Here is a 24,087-nt window from a genome sequence, read left to right as displayed (position 1 = left end):
GGCCCGCCCATTAGCAAATTAGGGCTATTCATGGTAAATCGCCGATCGTTATTGGGTAATGACGTAGCAGGAAAACGTGAGAAAACGCCCCATTTTCCCGTATAAACAAGGCCGCATGTGAGATAGATTTCATTCGACCTGAAGAGATACAACATGGAGAAACCGATCTCTGCTGCGGAAGCTTTGTGCCAGATCAAGGAGGAACTGGTCAGCGAGGAGGAAACCCCGTCCTCGGATGAAAGTGGTGACGATACGGAAGATGAACACATGCACTTTGAGCTTCGTCTTGACCACACTGAGGATATTCGTTTTGAGTAAGTTTTTTGTTTGACCTGCTCTTGTAATGAATGCTGTTTATTAACTTATAGGGAGTAAAACGCATGTCTTTATGCTCTGAGTTGAATGGAATATTTCAGGCTGCAACTGTTCGCATAGCGATTAAATCACTTTATGCCTCTAAGACTATTACATAGTAGAAGTCATATATAATTCGCAGAGTGTAAATCGTTATATTCATATATCAACGACTGTTGTCGACGGTGCGAGTTGTCTGTGATAAAATGAGGCTAGTAAAACATAGAACTACTTGGTGCAGCCAGTGATGTAAAAATGCAAACGCCTGAAACGTGTCTTACTATCGTGGTTAGTCAATAGTGTTATTATGACACTTATTGTAGGTGTGAATCAAAACTAGTCAGTTGTAAGTGATCGAAACTGGTGTAATTACAGAGCTAGAATGGTGTGTTCCAATGCCTGAACATTAAATGAAAGAACAACTGTTAATTATTTGAATGAACCATTTTACAGAAACTTGGAGAACATTGCATCTTCACCGCCAATGAAAAGAGCACGGTGTCAGCCTAAACCGGATCCGTTGGCATGGAAGCTAGAGGATGACAATGATGTCACTCCGTCAACACTGAGTTTGTTTCCTGCAAGGGAGCCTGGTGTGCAGCTGAGTGCAGCAGGCAACCAAACTCCTTTGGACCTCTTCAAGTTGTTCTTTTCAGAGGATGCTGTGGAAACCCTCTGCCAGAACACCAACAAGCAAGCTGCTAGGAACATAGCCAGAGGTGTAAAGTACAGATGGGTGGATGTTGGAGTAACTGAATTCTACCAGTACATTGGATTGATTTTATACATGTCCTTGATGAAGCTGGATCACATATCTGACTACTGGAGGAAAAACACCATCTTCTCCATCCCTTTCGTGGCAGAGGTGATGGCAAGAAACAGATACCAAACAATATCCTGGAATGTGCACATGAGTGACCCGAACGAGGACATGGTGAATGATGCGAAGAGGGGAACTGCAGCACATGATAAACTGTTCAGGCTCAAACCCCTCATGTACACCATCCAGAATGCATGCAAGGCACTCTATAACCCCCACACGGCTCTGGATGAGAGTACGGTGGCCTCTAAGGGACATACTATGAGCCAGTACTACACAACACAGCACAGAACTTTGAAGTGGTACAGGAAACGCTTTATTCACTTTCTGGACATTGCTGCAACACATGCATACCTTCGCCACAAAGACCTCATGCAGAACATGCAGAAGGACAGCATGACCCAGAAGGCTTTCCTTGAGGAGCTCACTGCTCAGCTGTGTGGTGTGACAGTGAAAACAGAAAAGGCTCCTGTAAAGAATGACAGCCATACTCACAAGCCATTTTGTGGGTCTCGTGCTTATCGCAAGATCTGTGCATATTGCAGGACACAGGGAAGGCAAGTCAAAACCCCATGGATGTGCAAAGTATGTGATGTACACCTTTGCCTTCTACCTGAGAGAAACTGTTATGATGCTTGGCATCCATAGGCAACATTTTGATACTCTGCACTTATTATGTACCTAATTAAATGCACCTACTTGTATGCACCTGGCTTGTTTGCCCGTTGTTCTATGATGGTTGTGAGGTAGAGATAGCCACAATGACATTCCAGGGCCATTGACAGGTGGACCATTGACAGGTGGGCCATAATGGAGAGGGGCACTTACAGGGCAGTTTACTCCTATCTCATCAATATGCATAGTGGTTTAGGTGAAAAACCACACACACTTTCTGAATGCTAAACTGACCTATGTGGAGCAAACACCTATGTTTACAAGGCTCAGAGTAAAAAAGAAAACGTCCAAAGTATTTACAATGTGTTTTTGTAGTCTGAGCACCTCTGAAACTAGGTTTTTGTAAGAGTGTCTTCAGATTTAATTTGAATAATAAACTTTTTTCACTACATTCGTTTACTCATTTTATTATTGCTGAGGTCTTCTAGAATATTATCATAAATGCCACTTTGGCCTCATTGTATTTCATAGTTAGGTGAAATGATCTACCCAACAGGGTCAAAAACATGCCTTAATGTTGGAAATGTTAACAACCCTTCTTGCATCATTGTTATGTGACCTTAAGTAAAAGAGTGTGTTTTGACAGGGATAAAACCGCTCTAAATGACAATATTTGTATTTGAAATTTGGTAGGAATGTTGTCAGTAGTTTATAAAATCAAACAAAAATGTTCATTTTACTTTAACACATACCAATAAATAGTCAAACCAGGGAAACTGATAATTTTGAAGTGGCCTCTTAATTTTTTCCGCGGATATATTCCGCATTCTGCTTTAATACTTCCATTAAGGACCAGTGGTGGTATTAGTCATTGCATTTAAAAGCTCCGGGAGTTTTGGGTCCTACAGACATAAAACTAAAACCACGAGAAACCTTGAATCTTCTCCTTTCCAAATATTCGCAGTTTGAAACGAAGAAATAAATGAGCACTTGGTAAGAAAAAGAATAGCGCCATGCCTTGCACATTTCTCTCTCTGAGTGTGACGGCAAACGGTGATGGCCCACCCATTAGCAAATTAGGGCTATTCATATGAGAAGCTCATGGTAAATCGCCGATCGTTATTGGGTAATGACACAGCAGGAAAACGTGAGAAAACGCCCCATTTTCCCGTATAAACCAGGCCGCATGTGAGATAGATTTCATTCGACCTGAAGAGATACAACATGGGGAAACTGATCTCTGCTGCGGAAGCTTTGTGCCAGATCAAGGAGGAAATGGTCAGCGAGGAGGAAACCCCGTCCTCGGATGAAAGTGGTGACGATACGGAAGATGAACACATGCACTTTGAGCTTCGTCTTGACCACACTGAGGATATTCGTTTTGAGTAAGTTTTTTCGTTTGACCTGCTCTTGTAATGAATGGTGTTTATTAACTTATAGGGAGTAAAACGCATGTCTTTATGCTCTGAGTTGAATGGAATATTTCAGGCTGCAACTGTTCGCATAGTGATTAAATCACTTTATGCCGCTAAGACTATTACATAGTAGAAGTCATATATAATTCGCAGAGTGTAAATCGTTATATTCATATATCAACGACTGTTGTCGACGGTGCGAGTTGTCTGTGATAAACATAGAACTACTCGGTGCAGCCAGTGATGTAAAAATGCAAACGCCTGAAACGTGTCTTACTATCGTGGTTAGTCAATAGTGTTATTGTGACACTTATTGTAGGTGTGAATCAAAACTAGTCAGTTGTAAGTGATCGAAACTGGTGTAATTACAGAGCTAGAATGGTGTGTTCCAATGCCTGAACATGAAATGAAAGAACAACTGTTAATTATTTTAATGAACCATTTTACAGAAACTTGGAGAACATTGCATCTTCACCGCCAATGAAAAGAGCACGGTGTCAGCCTAAACCGGATCCGTTGGCATGGAAGCCAGAGGATGACAATGATGTCACTCCGTCAACACTGAGTTTGTTTCCTGCAAGGGAGCCTGGTGTGCAGCTGAGTGATACAGGTAACCAAACTCCTTTGGACCTCTTCAAGTTGTTCTTTTCAGAGGATGCTGTGGAAACCCTCTGCCAGAACACCAACAAGCAAGCTGCTAGGAACATAGCCAGAGGTGTAAAGTACAGATGGGTGGATGTTGGAGTAACTGAATTCTACCAGTACATTGGATTGATTTTATACATGTCCTTGATGAAGCTGGATCACATATCTGACTACTGGAGGAAAAACACCATCTTCTCCATCCCTTTCGTGGCAGAGGTGATGGCAAGAAACAGATACCAAACAATATCCTGGAATGTGCACATGAGTGACCCGAACGAGGATAGGGTGAATGATGCCAAGAGGGGAACTGCAGCACATGATAAACTGTTCAGACTCAAACCCCTCATGTACACCATCCAGAATGCATGCAAGGCACTCTATAACCCCCACACGGCTCTGGATGAGAGTACGGTGGCCTCTAAGGGACATACTATGAGCCAGTACTACACAACACAGCACAGAACTTTGAAGTGGTACAGGAAACGCTTTATTCACTTTCTGGACATTGCTGCAACATATGCATACCTTCGCCACAAAGACCTCATGCAGAACATGCAGAAGGACAGCATGACCCAGAAGGCTTTCCTTGAGGAGCTCACTGCTCAGCTGTGTGGTGTGACAGTGAAAACAGAAAAGGCTCCTGTAAAGAATGCCAGCCATACTCACAAGCCATTTTGTGGGTCTCGTGCTCATCGCAAGATTTGTGCATATTGCAGGACACAGGGAAGGCAAGTCAAAACCCCATGGATGTGCAAAGTATGTGATGTACACCTTTGCCTTCTACCTGAGAGAAACTGTTATGATGCTTGGCATCCATAGGCAACATTTGGATGCACTCATTATTTTTAATGTACCTAATTAAATGCACCTACTTTTATGTAGGCTACCTAATTAAATGCACCTTTTTTATGAACCCTAATTAAATGCACTTACTTTTATGCACCTGGCTTGATTGCACCTTCTTGTATGCACTTCCAAGACTGATGGTTGTGAGGTGGAGATAGCCACAATGACATTCCAGGGCCATTGACAGCTGGACCATTGACAGGTGGTCATAATGGGGAGGGGCACTCACAGGGCAGTTTACTCCTATCTCATCAATATGCATAGTGGTTAAGGTGAAGAAAAACCACACACACTTTCTGAATGCTAAACTGACCTATGTGGAGCAAACACCTATTTACAAGGCTCAGAGTAAAAAAGAAAACGTCCAGAGTATTTACAATGTGTTTTTGTAGTCTGAGCACCTCTGAAACTAGGTTTTTGTAAGAGTGTCTTCAGATTTAATTTGAATAATAAACTTTTTTTCACTACATTCGTTTACTCATTGTATTATTGCTGAGGTCTTCTAGAATATAATCATAAATGCCACTTTTGCCTCATTGTATTTCATAGTTAGGTAAAATGATCTACCCAACAGGGTCAAAAACATGCCTTAGTGTTGGAAGTGTTAACAACCCTTCTTGCATCATTGTTATGTGACCTTAAGTAAAAGAGTGTGTTTTGACAGGGGTAAAACCGCTCTAAATGACAATATTTGTATTTGAAATTTGGTAGGAATGTTGTCAGTAGTTTATAAAATCAAACAAAAATGTTCATTTTACTTTAACACATACCAATAAATAGTAAAACCAGGGAAACTGATCATTTTGAAGTGGCCTCTTAATTTTTTCCGCGGATATATTCCGCATTCTGCTTTAATACTTCCATTAAGGACCAGTGGTGGTATTAGTCATTGCATTTAAAAGCTCCGGGAGTTTTTGGTCCTAAAGACATAACACTAAAACCACGAGAAACCTTGAATCTTCTCCTTTCCAAATATTCGCAGTTTGAAACGAAGAAATAAATGAGCACTTGGTAAGAAAAAGAATAGCGCCATGCCTTGCACATTCTCTCTCTGAGTGTGAAGGCAAACGGTGATGGCCCACCCATTAGCAAATTAGGGCTATTCATATGTTAAGATCATGGTAAATTGCCGGCCGTGATTGGGCAATGACATAGTGAGAAAACGCCCCATTTTCCCGTATAAACAAGGCCGCATTTGAGATAGATTTCATTCGACCCAAAGAGATGCAACATGGAGAAACCGATCTCTGCTGCGGAAGCTTTGTGCCAGATCAAGGAGGAACTGGTCAGCGAGGAGGAATCCCCGTCCTCGGACGAAAGTGGTGACGATATGGAAGATGAACACATGCAAGTTGAGCTTCGTCTTGACCAAGATATTCGTTTTGAGTAAGTTGAATTCGTTTGACTAGCTTTTGAAATGAATGCTGTTGATTAACTGATAGGGAGTAAAACGCATGTCACGATGCTCTGAGTTGAATGCTCCTATTGCGTGTTTGCATCGCGATTAAATCACTTTTATACCGCTAAGACTATTATATAGTAGAAACTATAATTATCAGAGTTGAGTTAATTATATTAAGCTTTATCGACGATTGTTGTCGACGGTGAAATTAGTAAAACATAGAACTTCTCGCTGACTATATTGCAGCCAGTGATGTAAAAAATGCCAACGCTAAAACGTGTCTTACTATTTTGATTAGTCATTAGTGTTAATATGGCGCTTATGGTAGGTGTGAGTCGAAACTAGTCAGGTGTAAGTGATCGAAACTGGTGTAATTACAGAGCTAGAATTATGTGTGTATGCCTGAACAGAACATGAAAGAGCAACTGTTAATTATTTGAATGAACCATTTTACAGAAACTTGGAGAACATTGCATCTTCACCGCCAAGGAAAAGAGCTCGGTGTCAGCCTAAACCGGATCCGTTGGCATGGAAGCCAGAGGATGACAATGATGCCACTCCGTCAACACTGAGTTTGTTTCCTGCAAGGGAGCCTGGTGTGCAGCTGAGTGATACAGGCAACCAAACTCCTTTGGACCTCTTCAAGTTGTTCTTTTCAGAGGATGCTGTGGAAACCCTCTGCCAGAACACCAACAAGCAAGCTGCTAGGAACATAGCCAGAGGTGTAAAGTACAGATGGGTGGATGTTGGAGTAACTGAATTCTACCAGTACATTGGATTGATTTTATACATGTCCTTGATGAAGCTGGATCACATATCTGACTACTGGAGGAAAAACACCATCTTCTCCATCCCTTTCGTGGCAGAGGTGATGGCAAGAAACAGATACCAAACAATATCCTGGAATGTGCACATGAGTGACCCGAGCGAGGATAGGGTGAATGATGCCAAGAGGGGAACTGCAGAACATGATAAACTGTTCAGACTCAAACCCCTCATGTACACCATCCAGAATGCATGCAAGGCACTCTATAACCCCCACACGGCTCTGGATGAGAGTACGGTGGCCTCTAAGGGACATACTATGAGCCAGTACTACACAACACAGCACAGAACTTTGAAGTGGTACAGGAAACGCTTTATTCACTTTCTGGACATTGCTGCAACACATGCATACCTTCGCCACAAAGACCTCATGCAGAACATGCAGAAGGACAGCATGACCCAGAAGGCTTTCCTTGAGGAGCTCACTGCTCAGCTGTGTGGTGTGACAGTGAAAACAGAAAAGGCTCCTGTAAAGAATGCCAGCCATACTCACAAGCCATTTTGTGGGTCTCGTGCTTATCGCAAGATCTGTGCATATTGCAGGACACAGGGAAGGCAAGTCAAAACCCCATGGATGTGCAAAGTATGTGATGTACACCTTTGCCTTCTACCTGAGAGAAACTGCTATGATGCTTGGCATCCATAGGCAACATTTTGATACTCTGCACTTATTATTTTTAATGTACCTAATTAAATGCACCTACTTTTATGAACCCTTATTAAATGCACCTACTTTTATGCACCTGGCTTGATTGCACTTTCTTGGGAGAGATGACAATGACATTCCAGCACCATTGACAGTTGGACCGTTGACAGGTGGGCCATAACGGGGTAGGGCACTCACAGGGCAGTTTACACCTATTCATAGTGGATTAGGTGAGAAAAGGCCAATTTCTAAGTTACTTTTTAATTAGAATAGAAACCACACACACTTTCTGAATGTGGAGCAAACACCTATATATGTTTACAAGGTTCAGAGTAAAAAAACTTCCAAAAATATTTACAATGTTTTTGTTCAAAGTCTGAGCACCTCTGAAACTAGATTTGTTGTAAGAGTATCTTTAATTTTAATAAAAACACTTTTTTTTTACAAATTTTTTGTTTCATTTTATTATTGCTGAGGTCTTTTAGAATCTAATCATAAATGCCACTTTTGCTTCATTGTTTTTAGTTAGTCAAAACAGGCCTTAGTGTTGGAAGTGAATCTTCCTTCTTAAATCATTTTAATGTGACCTTGAGTTAAAGAGTGTGTTTTGACAGGGGTAAAACACTTTTGGTTATTCAACAGAAAAGTTTAAAAACTACATTACCCTTTGGTTTTCCTTCTTCTGGACAATGATGTTGCCCGTACAATGCTACCATGTAGCTAACAAAAGCTGTCAGATTCAAAACATTTCAAGGTCATTTTTTAATATTATATGTCTTGTAAGTTGTATGTAATCAGCAAGTTTAGAGTCCAAGCAGACTTCTGTATTTTTTTTTTAACCTAGTCCCTATTTTTCAGTTGTGTAGTGGTCTCTGGAGAAATGGGTATACTCTTATATATATATTTTTTTTAACACAGCACAGTATAAACGCCTTGTTTTGAGAAGGGGGTATGCGCAATGCTGACTGAAAAATAAGTGGGTGTACTCCGTATACCCTGGACTACACCATTATTTTCCAATGTTTTGGGACCCAAATTTTACTACGGACAAAAACGATATCGGTCAAGTATAAAAATCCTATCGGGGAATAAAATGTAGACAATAATGGTTTCTACAGGCATTAGTTTACCTTTCTCTTTAAGAAGACTGGCTAGCCTATTTCACCTAGTTGCAGCTGATTGTAATGTTACAAGTGCCCCCGGCCGACCTCTCCTAATTGTGATAAAATATTTGAAATATAACACGTTGTATTCCGATAATGATTATATAGTATAAATCATTTTTTTCACAAAATCTAAATAACATGGAGCCTCCTGAAGTGTGTGAGGTATGAACATTGAGTCCAGAAGAATATCCAGATCTGAGGAGGATACCACTCGTCTGTTATCTTGGTGTAGGTGGCTTTCTTAACTCACAATTACAGGATATAGGCTACGGGACCATTAATAAGTAGGCTACACCGTCGCTCTGCCTTTGCCCTTTCTCACTCGCAATAAGTGACTGAGCGACCAACTTCTATGGAGGGCAAAGAGCAGTATAGGCGGAGCAATGTTGCGCAACCCAACCCGGATTCAAGTCCTTCAATGAAATGGTTCACACCAGTCTTTAATTTTACTCAGACGATTGCTAGTTGCTACGATGGAACGTGCCTTACAGCTTCTTTTCGCAGCAAGTGTTATATGTTTGAGTTCATCCACCGCTCATGACGGTAGGTGTGTCTTGCCAGGTGGAGAGAAAAAACGACAGGATAGTTCTCCCCGCCTTGCACGTTTACATTTCAACCCATGCTCTGTCGAATAGAATAGGACTGCAAGAATAGTAATAATCGTCTTCGTGGCAAAACAGCACTACTACACTGATTTATCTTAATATGATTTAATTGTGCCTGTTATAGATGCCATGACATGCAATAATTCATTTCTGACCATATATTTAAACAGAGTTTTATCATAATTGAGCTTTTTAGTTTCTTAACCAACTGTAAAACTGATCACTACATGGTGTTGTTGTCTGGATAGGACCACTGATCCACACCAAGCTGGGAGCCCTTAGAGGTGAATACTTGCGTGTGAGAGGGAAGACAACAGTGGTCCACTCATACCTGGGCCTGCCCTTCGCTAAACCACCTGTGGGACCCCTCAGGTTGGCCCGTCCCCAACCTGTGCAGGGATGGGAGGGGGTCAGGGATGCCACCAAGCAGCCATATATGTAAGTCAATGAGGCCATACTCTCAATATTTATGAGGGGCCAAAGTATCAGAATGATCCTTTATGGAATCACTCATATGCCTTGTGGGGAATAAGTCCCTAATTCCAGTATATTTTTATTGAAGATGTTTTATGATAAGGACATAATCCTAAGTAGATCCAGTAGCCATGGGAACAACCATTGAGATGATTTAGCTTCAATGAGAGTGGAAAGGAATACATGCTGAATTAAATATCTAAACTAGTCCAATGACTTGAGAAGATGTGTCAAAATGTGATCATTATGCTCATTACTTAATGTCGCAGTTAAGAAGAACAACTTGTGCGTACAAAATGTGTCTCCTGTGTGTTGTCTGAGCCCAATTTGATACAGTCAATTCTGACCACTGTGAGGCTAGTACATTAATAAGTGCATAAACATGTTTATAGAAATATGATACAGTAAAACACTGGTGTCTCCATAGTTGAGCGGCAAGAACTGAGCAAGTGCAGCCTAATTTCCAGTATGCTTTTAGGTGTCTTCAGGATCGACAGATATCTCTAGACTTTGCGGAAAAACTTAGCATGGATGTTGAGTTTCCTGAAGTATCTGAGGACTGTCTCTATCTGAATATCTATACTCCTGCCAAACCTGCTGAAGATGCTAAATTACCTGTAAGTTCCAGCACAGAGTGACAGCACTGGCCACAGCTTTAACTTGTGTTTTTTAGCTTTTGCTTTTATTCTGTTGAACTTCTGTTGTACGTCTATTCTTTGCCATTGTTAAATGCAACAGAGGCTTTCGCATGAGTCTGATCATATCATCAGAGTGTCTGTCTGAGGTAATATGCTGCTGATTGTCAGTGTGTGTCTGAGGTAATGTGCTGCTGATTGTCAGTGTGTGTCTGAGGTAATGTGCTGCTGATTGTCAGTGTGTGTCTGAGGTAATGTGCTGCTGATTGTCAGTGTGTCTGAGGTAATGTGCTGCTGATTGTCAGTGTCTGTCTGAGGTAGTATGCTGCTGATTGTCAGTGTGTGTCTGAGGTAATGTGCTGCTGATTGTCAGTGTGTGTCTGAGGTAATGTGCTGCTGATTGTCAGTGTGTGTCTGAGGTAATGTGCTGCTGTCCTTCAGGTCATGGTGTGGATCCATGGCGGAGCATTAGTCCTGGGCTCCGCTTCCTTTTATGACGGATCTGTCCTGGCAGCCTATCAGAATGTGGTTGTGGTCCTAATTCAGTACAGACTTGGAATGCTGGGCTTTTTCAGGTGGGGATGCAGTTATGAAAATAGACTTTAATTTATTTTGAAAAGTAAAATGTGTAAATAGTTCAGGTAATTTGGTGCCACAGAGTCTACAAACTGTTCATGTTACTCCTTACTGTAAGGAAGGTATTACGGTTTGCAGTTACTATAGCTACTATAATTATTACAATGTGTTTAGTTTAATAGTTTAATTTCACAGTTACAGCACGTTCTCTTCTTCTGTCTCCTACCAGCACTGGGGATGATAACGCCCCGGGAAACATGGGCCTGTTGGACCAGGTGGCTGCACTGCAGTGGGTCCAGGAGAACATCCAGAGCTTTGGAGGGGATCCCTCCTCTGTCACCATATTCGGAGAGTCAGCAGGGGGCTTCAGCGTGTCTCTGCAGGTGGGTTCCGTGCTTATAGGTGCTTGATGTTTTCCATGAAAAACACGAATCTCATTTTCAGAAGCCTTCAAAAAGAAAGATCAAATAGTGTAGACATCAACATGAACTATAAATACTGCAACTGTGGCATTAAACACAACAAAAAAAAAATCCATTGCTTTCAGTTTCTCGTTGACCTTGACATTATTTTTTATCATTTGATTCAGGTTCTTTCGCCACTGAGCACTGGACTTTTCCACCGAGCCATTGCACAGAGTGGGACTGCATTCATGGAACTCATGAACAACCTTCAGCCTATGAACACAGCTATGGTTAGCATCCTGCACCACCTGCACCACCTGCACCTTGTTATCAGTTCAATTAAATTGTATTTATATAGCGCGTACAAAAGAACTTTGAGGTCCTAATCTAGGCCGGCTGCACCCACACCATGCAAAGCTGAGGCTGAGGAAATAAACTGGTCTAAATGGCAATGAGAAAATCATGAGAGCACGTTTTTTTTCAACTCAAAGTTAACATTCTTTTACTCGCACCCGAAAACGCATTTATTTTTTGGAAGTAGAGCGCGCCTATCCCTACTAATACTTGTGTATACACGTGCCCCATCTGTCATACAGGAGTGATGACTTTAATAGTATACTCCAGATTGGGGCTCAATTCAATTCAATTCAATTGTATTTATATAGTGCCATAACAAAACAATTTATACAGCGCCATAACAAAACAATTGTCTCAAGGCGCATTACAGAGCCCAGAGCCTGAACCCCCTTTGTGAAAAGAAAATGGCGGCGATTGTTGTTGTTATCGATTTTCTTTGCTGCTTGAATGTCGGTATGTAATGGTATGGAGTTATTGAAACTTACTACGTGTAAAAAAGACTAGAAATTGAATGTTTATTTTTAAGCCTCGAAAGTTGCACTGGGTGCCTTTAATGCAAGCACAATGGCTACAGGCGCAAGAAAAAACTCCCTGTCAGTCAGGAAGAAACCTTAAGCAGAACCACGGCACATAAGGGGGGACAGGTGTTATACACAGCCTGCATTTGGTAGATGTACATAATATACATACAGACTTCCAGTGGTAAATACATGATACAAACAAGACCAGTTTAGTGGTTATACACTGTGCTCATAGGGTTATTGTTACAGGGGTGAGAGTTACAGCATTGTAGCACTGAAGTGTTTGGTGGTTTTTCCCATGTTCCTTAGATGTTTTTCACTGTTCCCTTAGATTGTGGCAAACGTATCGAACTGTGTTGGCACCAAACCACACCAGATTGTTGACTGTGTGATGAAGTTGTCGACTGAAGATATTTTAAAGGTCATCAAGGTGAGTAGTTATGGACTTTGGAACATAACCTTACTCTTCAAGCCCTTTTTTTGACATCATTGGGTACTTAAGCTAATTTTGAACAAACATGGATGTCCCTCTAATCTGTAACAACTTGTCTAAACATGGACCTATTGATTGTATTGACCCAAACCTCTGCACAGACCAACGCACTATGGGTGGGTTTGCTTGTTCCCAACAATGTCTTATATTTCACAGAATACCGGTTGGATCTATGGGGTTACGAAGGATGGACATTTCATGCCAAAAAATGTGAAAGACATTTTTAAGGCTCAGGAATTCAGCAAAGTACCGTTGATTAATGGTATCAACAATGATGAATGTGGGTGGTTAATGCCTGCGGTGAGTAGGCACATGCACTCTTTGGGCATTGGGGATTTCAAACACAGTTATGTGCATAGTGAATTAGTAACTATGTGCATTTTTGGTAGTGAGTTGGTAACTGTGTGCATTACTGGTAGTGAGTTGGTAACTATGTGCGTTACTGGTAGTAGGTTAGTAACTATGTGCATTACTTGTAGAAAGTTGGTAACTACTCTTTGGGCATTGGGGATTTCGAACACAGTCAACTATGTGCATTACTGGTAGTGAATTGGTAACTATGTGCATTACTGGTAGTGAGTTGGTAACTATGTGCATTACTGGTAGAAAGTTGGTCACTATGTACATTACTGGTAGTAAGTTGGTAACTTATTTTTTTTTTTATTTCAGGCTAGTTCTCCGCCTGGTTGGACAGAGGGAATGGATCGTGAGACAGTAAAAAAAAGTATCATCCTCTTCTTCCCAAACGTAAGCACAGTTACTCATGCTCCTCTTCATCGGCTAGTATAAGCAGCCTAGTTTGCTGAACGTCAATGTCATGAAGGTGTGTTGCCCCAGATCTCCTTTGTATTTCATTCATGCTCATGTATGTTTAAAGACAGAAGACTGGGCCATTGACTTGATTTTGGATGAGTATTTGGGGAGCGGGGAGGACAGCATCAAAAACAGGGATGGATTCAGAGAGCTCAATGCAGAACTTATCTTCATTGTTCCTGCCATCCAGTTGTCAAATGCTCACAGAGGTAAGAGACCAGTGTTCGGAGGCCAGCAGGTTGTACACTGTGACAGAGGTCAGTGATGGTGGCACCGATGTGTTGTAGCATCTTTGTTCACATGGTCAGCCCGTGCTCAGGGCTACAGATTTGAGTCCAGGGCGTTGTAATGTTTATGATTTATAACATGTGGTGTTACGTTAGGTTATAGGTTTTCCACATGTCAATGTTTCATTCAATCCAGAAGGGGGCGCTTTCAGTATTTGTTCGTAACATTATTTTTAGAGAAGAAGCAAGGGATTCAGAAAGCAAATGGAGTACATGAGCGGAATATGTAAATGATTGCAACAAGTTTATAAAGAGTCCAAAATGACTTTATTGTGTCAGACATCCATTCAAGAACTTTACAGGCGTTATTAGCTGTGTGTGCTTCTTCAGCCCAACGGCTGTAACAAGGTGCTAACACCAAGGTCATGGTTTTGATAGCCCTGTAAATCTGTACCGTACTGTCATTCACTTCAGATAAAACCTCAGCAATGTATAATTAAATAAATGAATGTGAAAAGACACACAGTTAACATATACATTCAGAGTTGATTAAGGAAAACAAGAGTGAATAACTGCACTATACGCTTTAACTGAAACTGAACATGTTCTGGTTTGAGAGGAACTTCTTGAGAAATGAAATACTTGGAGCAGAATCGGGACTTACAAGGCATCGCTGTGACTTAAAGACACAGAAAAACACCTACTGTCTATGAACATTTCAATTTCACTCCACACAGATTCTGGTGCACCAGTTTACCAGTACGAGCTCCAGCACCCTCCAAGCATAGTCGTAGACAAGCGTCCAAGCTTTGTCAAGGTGGACCATGGAGATGACATTGCATATGTCTTTGGAAGCACCTTCATGAGAAGTCACGTCAAGATGACAGGTAATTTATTTTCATCCATGATTTTGGCCGCACATTGCTGATACTCTACCCTTGCAATGAAAAGAAAGTTTCCTAAAGCTATACACATTATATTTAACACTATTGTCTCTTTACTCTAAACATTATATTTAACACTATTCTGTCTTTCCCCTCAAACAGGCACCTTCACAGAGGAGGAAGATGAGCTCTCTAGAACAATCATGTCCTACTGGGGCAACTTTGCTCGCACCGGGTAATTCAACTCCACCTTTTGAGAAGGACTCACAATTACATCTTTAAAAGCAATAGAGCGCAGGATTTCATTTTTAAAGACATTTTTGAAATGTAAGCTAGACTATGTTTATGATACGATGCTTCTGACAACACCTTTCGTAGAAAATCATCCTTGCTCATCCTAGTGTGGTGCTGCCAGGACATGTTCAGCCTTAGCTCAGTTGCAATTTGTGGAAAGCGTACATACTGTGTGTGTGTGTGTGTGTGTGAGTGTGTGTGTGTGTGTGTGTGTGTGTGTGTGTGTGTGTGTGTGTGTGTGTGTGTGTGTGTGTGTGTGTGTGTGTGTGTGTGTGTGTGTGTGTGTGTGTGTGTGTGTGTGTGTGTGTACTTTGTGTATATTCTTTGCCTGTGTACATCCTCATTCTGGTATTTGTGTGTGTGTGTTTGTGTGTGGTGGTGTGTGTGTGTGTGTGTGTGTGTCATTATTTCAGATGTCCCAATGGTGCTGGGTTAACCCACTGGCCTATGTATGGTGCAGGGGAGGAGTACTTGGAGATTGGGCTAAAGCAGCAGGTGGGAAACCATCTAAGGGCCGACCGCTTCACCTTCTGGACAGAGACATTTCCCAAGAAGATCCAGGAGAAACAGCATCAGCGCAGTGATGAGCTGTAGACGGCTTATTCAATAATGATGTAGTGTGATAATGCATCAGTTAAACATTTTTTATAGTTTGAAGAGGATAAAATGTAACCTCTGTACAAAGTTAACCAAGTGACACAATTCCACAAATTGCACTCATTAAAACCCCCCAAACATAAGAATAGGAGTGTAGATGCATAGTTGTGCAGCAATTGGGTTCAACTTAGCCCTGCAAAATCGGTGGCAGTAATTGAACAAACTGAATATTTCCATGGGTGATGTGCTTTTCTGTTTTGAGATGTAAAATGTGCCAAACCTTTTATTGTTATTTGTTGTCATTTGAGCTTTCTCCTTGACAACATGAGAATCACTGAGGGTTATGGGTGGAATGGTTTGAGCTTTCTCCTTGACAACATGAGAATCACTGAGGGTTATGGGTGGAATGGTTTGAGCTTTCTCCTTGACAACATGAGAATCACTGAGGGTTATGGGTGGAATGGTTTATGTTGATCCTGGCACAACGTCATTTATTGATAAGATCTTTATATTACCCAGTCCGCTTTAACAACCCTTATTGCATAATTTTAATGTGACCTTGAGTAAACAGTGTTGGTTATATATTAGAAAAGAAATTTAAAAACAAACATTACCATTTGTTTTTCCTTCTGCTGGAGATTGATTTTGTCCATACAATGCTAACATTTTGCTAATAAAAGCTGCAGATAAAAAAAAAAATGTCAAAGTAATTTTTTAATATTATATGTGTTGTAAGTTTTATGTAATCGGTACCTTTAGTAGTCCTAGCAGACTTGTGTATTTTTTAACCTAGACCCTATTTTCCCTTGTTTTTGGGTCACGTTTTTACTACGGACAAAAACTAGAAGTCGGTCAAGTATTAGAACGGTATAACAAGCAACTTGAGTAGGCATCATGTCTTCTCAATCTCATCCTATGGGGAAATAAACTGTAGACAATTACTGTTTTTACAGTCAGTAGTGTACCTTTCTCTTTAAGAAGGTTGGCCTACTTCACTCTGTGCTGGTTGCAGCTGATTGTAATGCATGTTACAATTGTCCCCAGCCGACCTCTCTTAATATTTGATTAAATATGTGTAATATAATATTACGATAATGATTATACAACTTATATCAACTTTTTCACAAAACCTAGACAACATGGCGCTTCCTGAAATGTCCGAGGAATGACAATTGGGCCAAGAAGCACATCCAGAGACATGGAGGGGACCACTCCTCTGTTATCTTTTTCGTGTAGGTGGGGTTCTTTACTAACTAATCTTAACTAATTATTACATGATATACCGGACCATTAATAAGTACAGCGTCGCGTTGCCTTTGCCCTTTTGCAATTAGTGTCCAACTGCTACCGAGGGCAAAGACCTACAGGCGGAGCAATATTGCGCAATGCAAACAGAAGTCCTTCAATAAAATGCTTAAAACCACTAGGGCATTTCACTCAGACGATTACTTGTTGCTACGATGGAACGTCTCTTACAGCTACTTTTCGCAGCAAGTGTGATGTATTTGAGTTCATCCACCGCGCATGATGGTAGGTGTGTCTTGGCAGGTGGAGAGAAAAAAAGGCAGGATAGTTCTCCCCGTCTTGTACGTTTACATTTCAAGCCATGCTCTGTCAAATACAATAGGACTGCAAGAATAGAAAGAATCGCAAAGCAGATTTTGCAATTGCAAAGCAGGCCTACTATTCTATACTGATTCATTTTTATCTTATTTCATTTTGCCTGTAATAGATGCCATTATATGCAATTATTAATTTCTGATAATATGAATCTAACAGAGTTTTTAGCATAATTGAACTTTTAGTTTCTAAAAAACCTGTAAAACTGATCACTACATGGTGTTCTTGTCTGGATAACTACAGGACCACTGATCCACACCAAGCTGGGAGCCCTTAGAGGTGAATACTTGCGCGTGAGGGGAAAGACAACAGTGGTCCACTCATACCTGGGCGTGCCCTTCGCCAAACCACCTGTGGGACCCCTCAGGCTGGCCCGTCCCCAACCTGTGCAGGGATGGGAGGGGGTCAGGGATGCCACCAAGCAGCCATATATGTAAGTTAATGAGGTCACAAACATTTATATAGAAATATGATATACATACAAATATATATAAAAGTAAAACACAAACTGAGCAAGTGCAGCCTAATTTCCAGTTTGCTTTTAGGTGTCTGCAGGATCTACAGATATCTCTAGACTATGCAGATATGATTAGCATGGCCGTGGAGATTCCTGAGGTGTCTGAGGATTGTCTCTATCTGAATATCTATACTCCTGCCAAACCTGCTGAAGATGCTAAATTACCAGTAAGTTCCAGCACAGAGTGAAAGCACTTTAACTTGTGTTTTTGAGCTTTTTCTTGTATTCATGTTTAACTTCTGTTATGAGCAAATGATATGAGTCTGATCAGAGTCATCAGAGTGTGTGTCTGAGGCAATGTGCTGCTGATTGTCAGTGTGTGTCTGAGGTAATGTGCTGCTGATTGTCAGTGTGTGTCTGAGGTAATGTGCTGCTGATTGTCAGTGTGTGTCTGAGGTAATGTGCTGCTGATTGTCAGTGTCTGTCTGAGGTAATGTGCTGGTGATTGTCAGTGTGTGTCTGAGGTAATGTGCTGCTGATTGTCAGTGTGTGTCTGAGGTAATGTGCTGCTGATTGTCAGTGTGTGTCTGAGGTAATGTGCTGCTGTCCTTCAGGTCATGGTGTGGATCCATGGAGGAGCATTAGTCATGGGCTCCGCCTCCTTTTATGACGGATCTGTCCTGGCAGCCTATCAGAACGTGGTAGTGGTGCTGATTCAGTACAGACTTGGAATGCTGGGCTTTCTCAGGTGAGGTTGCAGTAATGAAAATAGACTTCACTTTCTTTTGAAAAGTAAAATGTGTTAATAGTTCAGGTAATATGGTGCCACAGAGTCTACAGACTGTCCATGTTACTCCACACAAAATACTGCAAGCTATTACAGTTTGCAGTTACTGTAACTACTTTAGTTATTACAGTTATTACAGTTTATTACAGTAATTTCACAGCCACAGCATGTTCTCTTCGTCTGTCTCCTACCAGCACTGGGGATGATAACGCCCCGGGAAACATGGGTTTCTTGGACCAGGTGGCTGCACTGCAGTGGGTCCAGGAGAACATCCAGAGCTTTGGAGGGGATCCCTCCTCTGTCACCATATTCGGAGAGTCAGCAGGGGGCGTAAGCGTGTCACTGCAGGTGGGTTCCGTGCTTTGGTGCTTGATGTTTTGCCATTCAAATCTGAATCAGTCATGAGTTGGGACATTTGTTGGCCTCTAGAGGCTGCCAAGGAAGTGTTATCTGTTTTGTAATCACCATGTGCTCTGGGTTTGTTTTTGTTGTCCATGTGCTTCAGTCCTGACCTCTAACCTTTATTGTTTACTTCCTGCCTAGGTTTTTTTTTTTTAAATACAAATAAATAATTACTTTTTATTCAATTTCTCAGTGCCCCTGACATTATTTAGTATCATCTGATTCAGGTTCTTTCGCCACTGAGCACTGGCCTTTTCCACCGAGCCATCGCAGAAAGTGGGACTGCGGTCATGGAAGTTGTCAAAGACCTTCAGCCTATGGACACAGCTATGGTTGGCATCCTGCACCACCTGCACCTTGTTTTGCATTGTAGTACTGAAGTGTTTGGTGGTTTTCCCATGTTAATATCCCCATATTCCCCATAATATATATATATATATATATATACAGACATCCGGTGATAAATACATGATACAAACAAGACCAGTTTAGTGGTTATACACTGTGCTCATAGGATTATTGTTACAGGGGTAAGAGTAACAGCATTGTAGCATTGAAGTGTTTGGTGGTTTTCCCATGTTCCTTAGATGTTTTTAACTGTTCCCTTAGACTGTGGCAAACATATCGAACTGTGTTGGCACCAAACCACACCAGATTGTTGACTGTGTGATGCAAATGTCGACTGAAGATATTTTAAAGGTCATCAAGGTAAAGATGTTTTTCTGCATTTATTTGGTACTTCCAGTCATTTTGAACAAACAAGGAGGTCCATTTAATCTCCACACACATCTGTAACAACTTGTCTAAATAAAGACCTATTGATTGTATTGACCCAAACCTCTGCACAGACTAACACGCACTTGTGTAATGTGTAGGTTGGAAGTTCCTAACAATGTCCTCTATTTCACAGAATACAGGCTGGATCTACGGGGTTACGAAGGATGGACATTTCATGCCAAAAAATGTAAAAGACATTTTTAAATATCGGGAGTTCGACAAAGTACCGTTAATAAATGGAGTCACCAATGATGATTGTGGATGGCTTATGCCTGAGGTGAGTAAGCACATGCACTCTTTGGGCATCAGAGGTCTCAAACACAGGTAACCATGTTCATTACTGGTGAGTTGGTAACCATGTGCATTACTGGTGAGTTGTTAACCATGTTCATTACTGGTGAGTTGGTAACTATGGGCATTACTGGTAGTGAGTTGGTAACTATGTGCATTACTGGTAGTGAGTTGGTAACTATGTGCATTACTGGTAGTGAATTGGTAACTATGTGCATTACTGGTAGTGAGTTGGTAACTATGTGCATTACTGGTAGTGAGTTGGTAACTATGTGTATTACTGGAGAGTTGGTAACCATGTGCATTACTGGTAGTGAGTTGGTAACTATGTGCATTACTGGTAGTGAGTTGGTAACTATGTGTATTACTGGAGAGTTGGTAACCATGTGCATTACTGGTAGTGAGTTGGTAACTATGTGCGTTACTGGTGAGTTGGTAACCATGTGCATTACTGGTGAGTTGGTAACTATGTGCATTACTGGTAGTGAGTTGGTAACTGTGTGCATTACTGGTGAGTTGGTAACCATGTGCATTACTGGTGAGTTGGTAACTATGTGCATTACTGGTAGTGAGTTGGTAACTATGTGCATTACTGGTAGTGAGTTGGTAACTATGTGCATTACTGGTAGTGAGTTGGTAACTATGTGCATTACTGGTAGTGAGTTGGTAACTATGTGCATTACTGGTAGTGAGTTGGTAACTATGTGTATTACTGGAGAGTTGGTAACTATGTGCATTACTGGTAGTGAGTTGGTAACTATGTGCATTACTGGTAGTGAGTTGGTAACTATGTGTATTACTGGAGAGTTGGTAACCATGTGCATTACTGGTAGTGAGTTGGTAACTATGTGCGTTACTGGTGAGTTGGTAACCATGTGCATTACTGGTGAGTTGGTAACTATGTGCATTACTGGTAGTGAGTTGGTAACTATGTGCATTACTGGTAGTGAGTTGGTAACTATGTGCATTACTGGTAGTGAGTTGGTAACCATGTGCATTACTGGTAGTGAGTTGGTAACTATGTGCATTACTGGTAGTGAGTTGGTAACTATGTGCATTACTTGTAGTGAGTTGGTAACTATGTGCATTACTGGTGAGTTGGTAACTATGTGCATTACTGGTAGTGAGTTGGTAACTATGTGCATTACTGGAGAGTTGGTAACCATGTGCATTACTGGTAGTGAGTTGGTAACTATGTGTATTACTGGAGAGTTGGTAACTATGTGCATTACTGGAGAGTTGGTAACCATGTGCATTACTGGTAGTGAGTTGGTAACTATGTGCATTACTGGAGAGTTGGTAACCATGTGCATTACTGGTAGTGAGTTGGTAACTATGTGCATTACTGGTAGTGAGTTGGTAACTATGTGCATTACTGGTAGTGAGTTGGTAACTATGTGTATTACTGGAGAGTTGGTAACCATGTGCATTACTGGTAGTGAGTTGGTAACTATGTGCATTACTGGTGAGTTGGTAACTATGTGCATTACTGGTGAGTTGGTAACCATGTGTATTACTGGTGAGTTGGTAACCATGTGTATTACTGGTGAGTTGGTAATCTGGTTTGTTTTCAGTTTAATGCTCCACCTGGTTGGTCGGAGGGAATGGATCGTGAGATGATAAAAAAAGTAATCATCCGCTTCGTCCCAAACGTAAGCACAGTTACTCATGATCCTTATCAGAACATTAATGTCATGAAGGTGTGTTGCCCCTGATATCCTAATGCTTTGTATTTCATTCATGCACATGTATGTATGTTTAAAGAAAGAAGACTGGGCCATTGACTTGATTTTAGATGAGTATTTGGGGAGCGGGGAGGACCGCATCAAAAACAGGGATGTATTCAGAGAGCTCTATGCAGACGTGATCTTCAATATTCCTACCATCCAGTTGTCAAATGATCACAGAGGTAAGAGACAAGTGTAACAGAGGCCAGAAAGAACCACGTTGTACACTGTGACAGAGGTCAGTTGAAGGATCACATGATCGGGCTCAGGGCTACAGATAAGAGTCCAGGGCCATATGGCTGTGTGTGCTTCTTAAGCTCAACAGCTCTACAAGGTGCTAACATCAAGGTCATGGTTTTGATAGTACGGTACAGATTTACATGGTTGTCATTTTCTTTGGATAAAACCTCTGCAATGCATAAATAAATAAATAAATAAACAAACAAACAAATAAATAAACAAATGTGTAAAGACATACAGTTAATATATACATTTAGAGTTGATTAAGAAAAACAAGAATGGATAACTGCACTACTTTTTCACTGAACCATATTCTGGTTTGAGGGGAACTTCTTGAGAAATGATATAAAGTACCAGTCAAAAGTTTGGACACACCTTCTCATTTTTTGAGAAGTTTTTTCTTTACTTTATTATTTTCTAGATGGTAGATTACACTTTTTTTGTTTAGTAAATCATTCCATAGGTTTTCTTTCGTAGTTTAAATGTCTCCAGTATTAATCTACAATGTAGAAAATATTAAAAGTAAAGAAAACACTTCTCAAAAAAAGGTGTGTCCAAACTTTTGACTGGTGTACTTGGAGCAGAATCAGGACTTACAAGGCATCGCTCTGACACAGACACACAGAAAAAAACACCTATCTATGAACATTTTAATTTCCACCCCCCACAGATTCTGGTGCACCAGTTTATCAGTACGAGCTACAGCACCCCCCAAGCATAGTCGTAGACAAGCGTCCAAGCTTTGTTAAGGTGGACCATGGAGATGACATTTTATACGTCTTTGGAAGCACCTTCATGAGAAGTCACGTCAAGATGAAAGGTAAGTCATTTTCATCCATGATTTGGGCTTCACATTGCTGTTGCCCTCCATTAGCAATGTGAATGGGAATCACAGTGGCTTGGACTGAGACAAACACTGTTCCAGCCAATCACCAGGAGGCTTGGACTGAGACAAACACTGTTCCAGCCAATCACCAGGAGGGACACTCAAGCACCCATGTTGCTTTAGAATCCTGGAAGGCAGTGACGTATTTGATTGGCTATTCAGCTCAAATATCAACAGCCTTTCGGCAGGATCAGGGCCTGCATTTGTAATGAACATAATATTGTCTCTTAACTATACACATTATATTATACAATAATGTCTCTTTCCCCTCAAACAGGCATCTTCACAGAGGAGGAAGATGAGCTCTCTAGAACAATCATGTCCTACTGGGGCAACTTTGCTCGCACCGGGTAATTCAACTCCACCTTTTGAGAAGGACTCACAATCACATTCTTAAAGCAATAGAGTGCTAGATTTCTTTTTTAAAGACATTTTTGAAATGGAAGCTAGACTATATTTATGATATGATGCTTCTGACAGCACCTTTCGTAGAAAATCATCCTTGCTAATCCTAGTGTGGTGCTGCCAGTGCCAGGACATGTTCCACCTTAGCTCAGTTGCAATTTGTGGAAAGCGTATACTGTGTGTGTGTGTGTGTGTGTGTTTGTGTACTTTGTGTATATTCTTTGCCTGTGTACATCCTCATTCTGGTATTTGTGTGTGTGTGTGTGTGTGTGTGTGTGTGTGTGTGTGTCATTATTTCAGATCTCCCAATGGTGCTGGGTTAACCCACTGGCCTATGTACGGTGCAGGGAAAGAGTACTTGGAGATTGGGCTAAAGCAGCAGGTGGGAAACCATCTAAGGCCTGGGCCTGACCGCTTCACCTTCTGGACGGAGACACTTCCCAAGAAGATCCAGGAGAAACAGCAGCAGCGCAGTGGGGAGCTGTAGAAGGCTTAGCATCCACTCTTCTTTTTTCCTTTCAAAGGGAATCTGCGAGTGTTGCATCTTTTGCATCTTGCATCTCTGAATAGTTTAAACTATTGTGAATTCATACCAGGATGAAAAATAATTGTAGAGACATACCAACCTATACTTTTTCCCCTTAGCAGTTGTCCTGTGCTTAACACTCTCAGTGTTTGTCATGATATGTATAAATACAGATAATGTGAAAGCCACTAGAGGCGCTGTTGTTGAATAAACGACCATCAAGGTGGCTGAAACATCCGGCTGAGTCAGTTGTCTGATCCTTATATATCAACAAGGTATCAGTATTAGCTTTGAAAAGCTGTAGTCACCAATGCAAAACCTCTACCCTAATCCAGGACCACATTAACATGTTGGC

General features: G+C 41.2%; 2 protein-coding genes across 2 annotated transcripts; both read left to right on the top strand.

Moving 5' to 3' along the window:
- Nucleotides 1–9,207: 9,207 nt before the first annotated feature.
- Nucleotides 9,208–15,611, top strand: LOC308380261 (fatty acyl-CoA hydrolase precursor, medium chain-like; the record flags this gene model as incomplete). Its single annotated transcript, XM_080857544.1, has 13 exons — nucleotides 9,208–9,277; nucleotides 9,588–9,777; nucleotides 10,292–10,430; nucleotides 10,890–11,023; nucleotides 11,254–11,407; nucleotides 11,614–11,718; nucleotides 12,638–12,736; nucleotides 12,956–13,099; nucleotides 13,469–13,546; nucleotides 13,677–13,821; nucleotides 14,577–14,726; nucleotides 14,886–14,958; nucleotides 15,431–15,611. 13 exons carry the CDS (start codon nucleotides 9,208–9,210, stop codon nucleotides 15,609–15,611), a joined length of 1,662 nt encoding a protein of 553 aa, XP_080713670.1.
- A 1,463-nt stretch (nucleotides 15,612–17,074) lies between these two features.
- Nucleotides 17,075–23,693, top strand: LOC308381056 (cocaine esterase-like; the record flags this gene model as incomplete). Its single annotated transcript, XM_080858557.1, has 13 exons — nucleotides 17,075–17,144; nucleotides 17,478–17,667; nucleotides 17,780–17,918; nucleotides 18,306–18,439; nucleotides 18,673–18,826; nucleotides 19,108–19,212; nucleotides 19,490–19,588; nucleotides 19,791–19,934; nucleotides 21,523–21,600; nucleotides 21,713–21,857; nucleotides 22,586–22,735; nucleotides 23,079–23,151; nucleotides 23,507–23,693. 13 exons carry the CDS (start codon nucleotides 17,075–17,077, stop codon nucleotides 23,691–23,693), a joined length of 1,668 nt encoding a protein of 555 aa, XP_080714683.1.
- Between the last annotated feature and the right edge of the window lie 394 nt (nucleotides 23,694–24,087).

This window comes from Sprattus sprattus (genome assembly GCF_963457725.1).
Source record: "Sprattus sprattus genome assembly, chromosome: 19".
NCBI classification, from domain to species: Eukaryota; Metazoa; Chordata; class Actinopteri; order Clupeiformes; family Clupeidae; genus Sprattus; species Sprattus sprattus.
Note: the sequence above shows the minus strand (reverse complement) of the source record. Positions and strands in the feature narration are given on the sequence as shown.